The sequence below is a fragment of the Theobroma cacao genome, chromosome 10 (genome assembly GCF_053813885.1).
Source record: "Theobroma cacao isolate CCN51 chromosome 10, ASM5381388v1, whole genome shotgun sequence".
In the NCBI taxonomy this organism is placed as follows: domain Eukaryota; kingdom Viridiplantae; phylum Streptophyta; class Magnoliopsida; order Malvales; family Malvaceae; genus Theobroma; species Theobroma cacao.
Window position 1 is genome coordinate 22284292 of NC_142648.1, and position 11190 is coordinate 22295481.

An 11190-nucleotide genomic window follows, 5' to 3' on the forward strand; every position below is an offset into this window, starting at 1 on the left:
TTGTGCGCTAGCATGGACCCCCTAGAGGCTCCGACAGTATATGTTGTATCACACAACATGGTTGGTGGCGAAATTAGATCCCATCAAGTATATTTTTGAAAAACCCTGCTTGTCCGGAAGAATAGCTCGATGGCAAGTGCTATTGTCTGAGTATGACATTGTGTATGTGTCCCAAAAATCAATCAAAGGAAGCGCCATCGCCGATTTCCTTGCAGATCGAGCTAATGAGGATTATGAATCTATAAGTTTCGATTTTTCAGATGAAGATTTGATGGTCGTCTTGCATGTAGAAGAGGTTGGTCCCAATGAACTTAATCCATGGAAGGTGTATTTTGATGGAGCATCCAATGCTTTGGGGCACGGAATTGGGGCAGTGTTGATTTCTCCAAATGGAAAGTACTATCCAGCCACGGCGAGATTGAATTTTAATTGTACTAACAATATGGCGGAGTATGAGGCGTTGGTAATGGGATTACAAGCAGCAATTGAGATGAAGGCTGACGTGATAGATGTTTACGGAGATTCGGCTTTAGTGATATGTCAAATGAAAGGTGAATGGGAAACTAGAGATCCTAAACTAGTTCCATATAAAAAGCTGGTTACAGAATTAAGCAAGCAGTTCAAAGAAATCAGCTTCAACCATTTGCCTCGAGAAGAGAATCAGATTGCTAATGCTTTGGCCACCCTCGTAGCGATGTTCAAAATAAAAGAAGCGGCTGATGTACGCCCTTTTGATTTAGAAGTCCGTGAAGTCTTCGCACACTGCTTGAATGTTGAAGAAGAGGTTGATGGTAAGCCGTGGTATCATGATATCATGCAATACATCAAGCACTAGGCATATCCTGAGAATGTCACGGATAATGACAAGCGAACTCTTAGAAGATTAGCAATGTGTTTCTTCCTTAGCGGAGAAGTGCTCTACAAAAGGAGTCGAGATCAAGTACTCTTGAGATGTGTAGATGTTGTGGAAGCCAACAAAATAATGAAAGAAGTCCACGAAAGAACTTGTGGAGCTCATGCTAATGGACATATGTTGGCTAGACAAATTATGAGAGCTGGTTACTATTGGTTGACATTGGAATCCGACTGCATAAACTTTGCTCGAAAATGCCACAAGTGTCAAGTATACGCTGATAGAATCCATGCTCCACCAGCCCCATTGCACGTTTTCACAGCACCTTGGCCGTTTTCAATGTGGGGAATGGATGTGATTGGACTTGTTACGCCAAAAGCCTCTAATGGATATCGATTTATATTGGTGGCCATTGATTATTTCACGAAATGGGTAGAAGCAGCTTCCTATGCTAATGTGACACAAAAGGTGGTGTGCAAGTTCATCCAAAAAGAGATCATATGTCGGTATGGGCTTCCAGAAAGGATCATTACAGATAACGCAAGCAATTTGAATGGTGCGATGGTGAAGGATGTTTGTGCTAAATTCAAGATCAAGCATCATAACTCGACAACTTACCGTCCAAAGATGAACGGAGCGGTAGAGGCAGCCAACAAAAACATCAAAAAGATCGTCGAAAAGATGACTGAAGTTTATAAAGACTGGCATGAGAAACTTCCTTTTGCCTTACATGCATATCGAACTTCTGTGCGTACCTCCACTGGGGTAACTCCGTATTCATTAGTATACGGTGCAGAAGCAGTTGTACCTGTTGAAGTAGAAATCCCATCATTGAGGGTGTTGATGGAAACAGAATTGAAAGATGCTGAGTGGGTCCGCTCCCGCTATGAACAGTTGAATCTAATTGAGGAAAAAAGGCTTGCGGCTCTTTGTCATGGTCAGATGTACCAACGAAGGATGATGCGAATACGAGAAAAAAGTTCATCCCAGGCAGTTCCAAGAAAGAGAGTTGGTTCTCAAGAGAATACTCCCTAATCAAACTGATTTTCGGGGAAAATGGATGCCGAATTGGGAAGGGCCATACGTGGTAAAGAAGGCTTTTTCAGGAAGAGCTTTGATTTTGGCTGACATGGATGGGGGAGATCTGCCTAATCTAATAAATGCGGATGCGGTGAAGAAGTACTATGCTTAAAAAAAAAAAAACGGAAGGGGTTCGTGCTGAAAACCTGAAAAGGGCAGCTCGTACCTAAAGGAAGAGGCTCATGCTGAAAACCCGAAAAGGGCGGCTTGAGGCCGAAAAGCAGGAAGTTAGAATGGAATTTGAGGATGTCAGCCTAAAGGGAACACAAGATGGAGGTAGAAATACACAATGAATGGAGCTCCACAATTTCACAAAATAGGGGAAGCTAGGGAATTTGCAACCTACAGATTTGCTCAAAGCATCAATCAAGGACAATTCTTGAAGTCGAATATCAGATTGTTTTCTCTTAGTGGTCTGAGTGTTCATTATTTAAAGATCTAATGTTTGCCCTATAAATTCTGTTTGCCTTGAACTATTTGATTCCTCATATATGAAGTTCTTCTTCGCCTCTTTATTTTAACTCTTTCGTTATTTACCATCCCATGATTCACATAGTGATTGTCATAGAAATGAATGATAATTGGTAAAAGAAATAAACTAATTAAGCAAGAAATTACACTCATTGTTCAGCAAAAGACTTAATGATGAAAAAAGGAATGGCAGAGCCCTGAACCTAAGGCAAAGTCAGATGTCAAAAGAGAGGGTACTTAGGGAAAGTCTGGAGTTACCTGAATTCTACAGGAGGAAAGAAAACAGGCAAAGAAGATCGAAAGTTGCAGTGAAAAATCGAATGAAGCGAGAAGGTCTTGGAACCTTAATGAATCATAAACATGAAAAGCATTCTATCATGTCAATCATGCATACATGCCTAGCCACGCACTCGACAAGAATCAAAATTAATTCATGTCCCAAGCGTCGAAGGTAGAAAGTCACTCGACCTAAAGGGTTGAGATTGTAAAACTTTGATGGAAAGATTTGAGTTTTTTTTTTCATTTTATGTTAATCCAATTAAGTTAGCATTAAAGAATTTAAATCGAACCTGTTGTGAGATAGGTCGAGCCTAGATTAAGTCTAGGAATTTCAATTTTAAATCAAACTTGTTGTGAGATAGGTCGAGCCTAGATTAAGTTTAGGAATTTCAATTTTGTTTAAATCGAACCTGTTGTGAGATATGTCGAGCCTAGATTAAGTCTAGGAATTTTAATTTTGTTTAAATCGAACCTGTTGTGAGATATGTCGAGCCTAGATTAAGTCTAGGAATTTCAATTTTGTTTAAATCGAACCTGTTGTGAGATTGGTCGAGCCAAGATTAAGTCTAGGAATTTTAATCGAATTTGTTCTAACATGGGTCAAGCCCAGATCAAGTCTAGAAATTTCATTTTTTTAAAAAATTGAACTTATTTTGAGATAAGTCGAGTCGAGATCGATTTGATTAAATCAATTGGCTTCGAGATAAATCAAATGCGGTGTCTACGTCTTTGCATTATTCTTGATTTTCAAGAATGTACAAAGAGGGGCAACTGTAGACACCTAAGAGAAATAATAATAAATAAAAATTTTAAATTATAATAAAAAAAATAAAATATATAAAAAAAGAGGTATGGCTGGGCGTACGCCCATCCATCTTTTCCCCAACCACCATGAGTAATGGGGCTCTGGCTACCAACTCTTTGGTGCTAGGACCCCATTAGCGGGTTGTCCAAATTTTTGGACAACCCCATTTTTAAAGAAGAGGAGAGAGCAAACCAGAGAACGGGGGCACCTACAAAAAAAGCAAAAAAAAACTGAAACAAAAAAACCAAAAATTAACCCCCAAAAAAAGCAAGAAAAGAAAAAGAGGAAGAAGAAGAAGAGAGAGAGAGGTGAGAGGTCGGCGTAGGGAAGGAAAGAGAGGCGTCGGCGGTGGGAGTGTTACGTCGGGGAGAAGAAGGAGAAGGAGAAGGAAAGGAAGAAAGAAGAAAAAGAAAAAAGAGAAGGGAGACCCGCAGGGAGAAAGGAGAGAAAGAGAAGGAGAAAGAAAGAAAGAAGAAGCCAACGGGGAGAAGAAGGAGAAGGAGAAAGAAAGGAAGAAAGAAGAAAAAGAAAAAAGAGAAGGGAGACTCGCGAGGAGGGAGAAGAAAAGAAAGAGAAAAAGAAAAAAGAGAAAGAAAGGGAAGAAAGGAGAAAAAAAAAAGAAAGAAAAGGAAAATAAAAAAGAAGACAAAGCAAGTTGACCAAGAAATAAGACAAGAAAAAAAGTTGTGGGCTCTTGAATTCATCTGGGTTTCGTCGGACTCAAAATTAGGTAAGTTTTGCATTTTTTGTTATTTAGGTTATTATATTATTAGTATTAATTTTATTAGCATTCAATATAGTTTTTACAAAAATTATAAATGTATTTATAAAATAATAAATAAGAAAAAATATATTTAAGAAATCAAATAAATAATTAAATAATAATAATAACGATAACAAGAGTAAGTAAATGGGAAGAATAAAATAAAAAAAGAGAAAGAAATAGTTATATTATAAATATATTTAGATAGTTGTAAATATAATATACATACAAAAATACATGATACAAATATAAAAAATATATATAAAAAAAATGAATGAAAAAATGATTATTGAAGAAATTCCACCTAAGAAAGGCAAAGAGTTACTTTTTTTTAAGTGGATTTTTTTTTGGGATGCAAAGTTCGAGATGGATTTTCACCGAAGCGTCGGGATAAATCCAAACTCTAAACTCCAATACCCGTTAAGTCAAATAGTTGTTGTAAAAAAAATAATAATATATATAAAAAAATTTATATAATGTTGCATTTGAATTTAAATTAATAATATTAGTTAATTAGCTTAAATAAATATTACTAAATAAAGTTAATTTAATCATTTGGAAAAATTAATTAATTGTTTATTTGATAAGTTATATAATCAAGTTAAATGTTAATCAACAATGTTAATTAAAAGATATGGATCTAAATAAAAAATGAAAAAAATAAAATAATAATAATAATAATAATAAAATAAATAATTCATAAAAAAATAAACAAAATGACAAAATAAACATATAAATAAGGTGATAAATTATTAAACACATAATTGGACGAATTATGAACCGCTTAATTCGATAAACGCGTGCATGTAGACATCAGCATCTTATCCTGTCATAGCACGCCACATTTATCTTGCAAATGGCGCGAAAATCCCGATGATGGGGTTTCCCCGAGGAGCTTGTAGAGACGAGTTCTTCCGGGGATATCTCTAGGTGAGGAGAATTTCGAGACTTCACCAAAGCGTTGGGATGGTCTTCGAATAATTTTCCAATAAAAGATTACCGACTCCATCATCTAAAATAAATAAGTCATGACATCATTCTACGCTTGCATCATATGCATACGTAAAACGAAGTGAAAAACTCAGTCTGTCAATTCAATAAAAATTTAATTAATAAAGTAGGGATTAACTTAAGAGAAGGCTATATATTAAGATAACTTAAGATTAAATGGTACCGTTCGTGGAACGGGCGTCACGGAGGTGTTAACCCTTCTCCGTGCGTAACCGCACTCCCGAACCCATCTCTAATAAACGTGGACCAGTTCTCATTCTTTCGACGGGCCTAAAATTAATTTAGGACTTCGTCGATTAGAATCAGATTAATAGGTGACCAATCACATCTAGATAAAAAAATTGGTGGCGACTCCCACACGGATTTTAATTTTCGCCCGCGTCTGGTGGACGGGTTCCCGGACCCGCACGTCACGACAACTATCACTTTTTGAGTATCCACTATCCGAATGCAATTATGTTAATATTAGAAATTCCGCAAGTACCTATCCCAAACCCAATTCTAATGCCCATTTATATATATTTTATCCACTTTTGTCAGATAAAAAGAGAAAATAAGAAAAACCTTTACCATCTTTACAAACAATTGCTTTTATTAAAAAGTGACAAATATATTAAAAAGTATAGTTATTCAAATTATCAATGTGATGATATTAATATATTTAAATTAAAAAATTAGTAAAATATTAATTATATTTAAATAATATAAATATTATATTAAATTATAAAAAAATATAATTACTATTATATATATTTTTAATATAATATATTTAATTTTAATTTTGTGATAATATTACAAAAATTATAACTGATAATATATATACTTAAAGAGAATCTTTGAGATCAGAATAGTTTTAAAATCTAACTATTTTTTTAATTTCGTGTAATTAAAGACAAACTAATATAATTAATTAAATTAATTCATGAAATTATGATTATTAATTAACTTGGAATGTTTGTTAATCTATATTATATATATTGGGTTCATTTGTAAGAAATATTATTATTATATTTATATATACTAATACTTTTAGTATATATATACTTTAAATATAAATATATTTACTTTCTATTTTATGTTAACATTACAAAATTATAACTTGTAAAATTATTAATTATAATATATATACCTTTGTTTATATAAACTTATAATATACAAACCTTAAAAGAAGTTGTGAGATTTGAATGGTTTTGAAACCTAGTTATTTTTTTAAATTTCATGTAATTAAAGACAAATCCATATAATTAATTAAATTAATTCATAAAACTATGATTATTAATTACCTTATAATGTCCTTTAATGTATTTACTTTATATATATTGAGTTCATTTGTAAGGAATATAATTACTGTTATACATTTAATATAATACTTTTAGTGTGTATATATATACACATATATATATTTATATATTTTAGGCCTATCTCTGTAGATTTAGGCAATGAGTCTAAATTAAAATTAAAGCAAGCCAAACAATTAAAATTTTGAAACTTAGTAATAACTAACTTTACCCCACATGACAAAACTTAACTCAAAATGAACATAGCCATATTATCTCTTGAACAACAATAAAACCCAGTTCTCCAAACAAACCATAAAATTTTTTCAACGGTAACGATTCTGGAACCTTGCCCTAGCACCTCTTCCACCAAACTTCTTGGGCTCGTACCTCTTCGGATCAGCCACCAGCAAAGTCCTATCATACCCGACCAAAATGTCCTTAATCTCCTTCTTACTTTGCTCATCAACGTACTTCTGGTAAAAAGCAACGAGTGCTTTAGCAATGCTTTGACGGATAACGTAGATTTGAGAAATGTGGCCTTTGCCTTTAACTCGGATCCTCATGTTAACGCCAGCAAAACGTTGGCGGCCAAGAAAGAGGATTGGCTCTACGGCCTTGAAATGGAGGATCTCAGGCTCAACAAGCTCGATGGGACAACCGTTGATCTTGATCAGACCACTCGCTCTGTTGCAGTAGGTTACTACTTCCGCCGTTTTCTTGTGACTGAAGCATTGTACAGACTCGATCGATGCTTTTTCCACCCTTTCTTGTTATTTAGGGTTTCGCAGAAATGAGGCGTCTGTTCTTTTGTTTAGAGTGAAAACCTTAGCGACAATTTAAATATATATATATATATATATATATATATACACTTTAAATATAAATATATTTAATTTTTATTTTGTGTTAACATTATAAAAATTATAATTTATAAAATTATTAATTATAATATATATACTTTTGTTTATTTAAACTTATAATATATAAACTTAATTATCTAAAAAGAAGTTATGAGATTATAATAGATTTGAAACTTAGCTATATTTTTTAAATTTCATGTAATTAAGGACAAATCATATAATTAATTAAATTAATTAATAAAATTATGATTATTAATTAATTCGTAATGTTTTTCAATATCTATACTTTATATATATTGAGTTCATTTATAAGGAATATAATTACTATTATATATACACACAAAAATACTTTTAATATATATAAAAACATTAAATATAAATATATTTGCTTTTTATTTTATGTTATCATTATAAAAATTATAACTTATAAAATTTTTAATTGTAATATACATGCACATTTTATAGTATATAACTTGTAATGTCTTTTAATACATACACTTTATATTGTATATTATTTTCATTTATAAAGAATATAATTACTATCATATAAGTTAATAATTACTAAACAATAAAATAATATTGATTTGCATTGTATATTATGTTCATTTATAAACACACTATAAGTTTTTGATTATTTACATTTAAATTTTATTATTTGTGTTTTTATTAATTTAATTAGTAGTTAATTATATGAAATATGTAGGAGAAATATTATTGTATATAAATATGGATTCGGGTTCGAGTAATTGGGTACCCGTGAATAATATTTTAATAATTTTTTATCTAATTGAGTTTTTAAACAGATTAGGGTAATTATAAGGTAGTGAGAATGTATAGATACCCTACCCATTAACAACCCTAGGCCACAAATCACACAATACACGACGTGAAGATATGGATTAGAATGAAATAATCATTCCACCATAATAGAAAGGGAGGAATATTTATTAGGATTAATATTTGGTACAGTGACAATTTATGATTATACATTGTACATTATCAGTCATTAACTCTCAACACCATGAGGTAAAAAAAGCATATCAAGAAATTAATAGTAAATATTAAAAAGATTTTAATAATTAATTAAATAAAAATAATTTCCCCAAATCACTTCACCTTTTTTTAATTGAAAGAAGGGAGATTCGTACCCTACTCTTTAGGTAGGGGATCATGCACCAATCAATGAGTCAAATGTTCGGGTATTCACTTTTTTTCTTTTTCTTCATCAAGCTATTTGTTAATTCTATTTTATAAAATTATTTTACTCTAATTTTGTTAATAAATATTAGTTAAGTCTTTAATTTTCAATTATAATTTAGTTCTTTTTAGTTATTTTTATAATTAGTTTATTGTTAAGTGAGTTATTTAATTATAGGTTTATTTCTTTTAATTTGGTTATTATTTATTAATTTTATATTGTTGTAAGAATTAATGGAATTGGACTTAATTTTGGAAAGTAAGGTGCTGAAAGAGTCGAAAGTTTGCTTGTATGAGCTTCAGTGTTTTGACCATAACTAGTGCTACAAAACTCTAGATGATGTGATTCTTGGACCATTGGAAAGTTAAGAGACAAAGCTACAACTTTCGTGAGATCACTTTGCCCAATTCTGCTTTGAAGATAGAGAAAATTGCATTGGAAGATGACTAGGCGCACTATTATGAGAATGACAATTTTAAAGCTGACAATTGATGTTTGAGCCTCATTGCACTATTAAGCCTAATTGTTAGAATTAGTAGGTTAACTTAAGGACTTCTAGGTTAAGATTGTTAATATATATAGTATATTTTAAGAGAGATTAGGTTAAACAACCTTAAGAGATTTAACAAGTTAGAAGTTGAGGCTAAAACTTGGAGAACAAGGTTGTAAATATTTGTTTTGTTTGCTTCCTTAGCTTTTATTTTTCTTGTTACTCTTAATGGTTAAACTTCACATATTTTTATTTGTCTTTGCAATTATGAGTAGCTAATTTTCTTTTTCTAGGATTACAATTGAATTCACATATAACCTAAATTTTTAATCTCTTTCTTCCTTATCTTTAATGGGATTTGAATTCTTTATTCCAATTTGTTCTTAATACTTTTAATTGCTTCATCATAAATTAAATTGATTTATGAATCTAAATAAACTTGGGAAAAGGAGTTTAGTATAGACTAAAATTGGGATAGTATATGATCATAATAATTGTTTTGCGTATAGGATAGGGACATACCTATATGCCATATGTAGCTAGATTAGAGCTTGAACTTAATAAATTTGTTTTAATTTCAATTCATATAGGGATATAGTGTTTTGTTAAAATAGATATTTTTATAAGACAAGTGGGAAACCCTTATAGATAATTGATGACTCTAGGTTAGCAATTCAATCCAGTGAAATAAGTTAAGGAAGAGAGGTAAGATTTAGATTAAATATGAGGGATATTGTAATCTTTGGCTTATTTGATTTTTTTTTACCCAAGTTGATATTACTTTGATCTTTCTTTTTAGTTCAAATTTTGGTTAATTAGTTTTAGTTATTTGATTTAGATTGTTTGGATAAGATTAAATTGTTCTAATTTTAATACTTAATAAAATTTTAGATCAATTCTCTGTGAGATCGATACTCTGCTTACTTATATATTATCTATTCAATATGTATACTTGCATAGCAAAATTTTAACTGAGAAGTTTTTAGCGTCGTTGCTAGGGAATTGTTTCTAAAATTTTTAGTAATACTAATACCAAGCAATTCAGTCTTACTTCAAATTTTATTTTTCTTGTTTTAATATAAGTTTTTGTTTGCTTGTAGATATCTTTGGTCATTGTACGCAAAAAAGAAACAACTTGAATCTTGTTCCTTTTGATCTTGAGATAGAAAGAACTTTCAGAAGACGTCGAAGGAAAAATTTTCAAATTGCAACTTTAAATCAGACAATGATTGAGGATAACAACAACAATGGCAATAATGCAATTAATCTAGTTCTCGAAGAAAATAAAGCATTGCGGGATTATCATGTTCCTCTTTTGCAAGGTTTGTACCAATGCCTTAGAAGATCGTCTATCAATGCAAATAATTTTGAAATTAAACTAACTTAGATTCAGATGATTCAGTCTTCAGTCCAATTTGGTGGGTTACCTAATGATGATCCTAATTCTAATTTGGTGAATTTTCTGAAAATTTGTGATACCTTCAAATACAATGGGGTAACTGATGATGCTATTAAATTGAGACTATTTTCATTGTTATGAAGGATAAAGTAAAGAGCTGGCTTAATTCACTGCCCAATGGGTTTATTACTACATAGGAGGACTTGGCTTAAAAGTTTCTAGCAAAATTCTTTCCTCCTGTTAATACTGCAAAAATGAGAAATGATATAACCCCATTCACTCAATTTGAAGGTGAATCCTTATGTGAAGCTTGGAAGAGATTTAAAAAACTATTAAGAAGATGTCTACATCATGGGATTCCTGATTGGTTGCAAGTTCAGACATTCTACAATGGGCTGGTTGGTTCGATAAAAATCACAATTAATGTTGTTACTGGTAGGGTATTTGTCACGACCCGAAACCTGCCTCAGGCCCATGACAATCGCCGCGACGTCCCGATTGACACTCATTATTCGGAATGCCAACCGGAACCCCGCAAGGCTTACATATCAGTTTTTTTCCTTTCCTGTGAGCAATCATTGTTAAATATCGAGTTTTTAGAGAATATATACTATTTTAGATCAAAAACAATCAAAATAAAATTTTCGCCACACAGGGGTATTTTGGTCATTTTTTTCTCAAAAATTTCGAAACTGGCTAAA

The 11190-nt window shown here is 31.6% G+C and overlaps 1 protein-coding gene and 1 non-coding gene across 2 annotated transcripts; both read right to left on the minus strand.

Annotated features, from left to right (window-relative positions):
• Positions 1 to 6671: 6671 nt before the first annotated feature.
• On the minus strand, positions 6672 to 8252 carry LOC108663728 (small ribosomal subunit protein uS9-like). Its single transcript, XM_018129037.2, has 2 exons — positions 8249 to 8252; positions 6672 to 7308 (listed from the first exon to the last, which is right to left on the minus strand). Exons 1-2 carry the CDS (start codon positions 8250 to 8252, stop codon positions 6866 to 6868), a joined length of 447 nt encoding a protein of 148 aa, XP_017984526.2. The 3' UTR covers positions 6672 to 6865.
• Positions 8253 to 10740: 2488 nt separating this feature from the next.
• Positions 10741 to 10847, minus strand: LOC148760438 (small nucleolar RNA R71). The gene has a single exon (XR_016023295.1). It is a non-coding gene; the product is annotated as a small nucleolar RNA R71 (small nucleolar RNA).
• Positions 10848 to 11190: the final 343 nt, after the last annotated feature.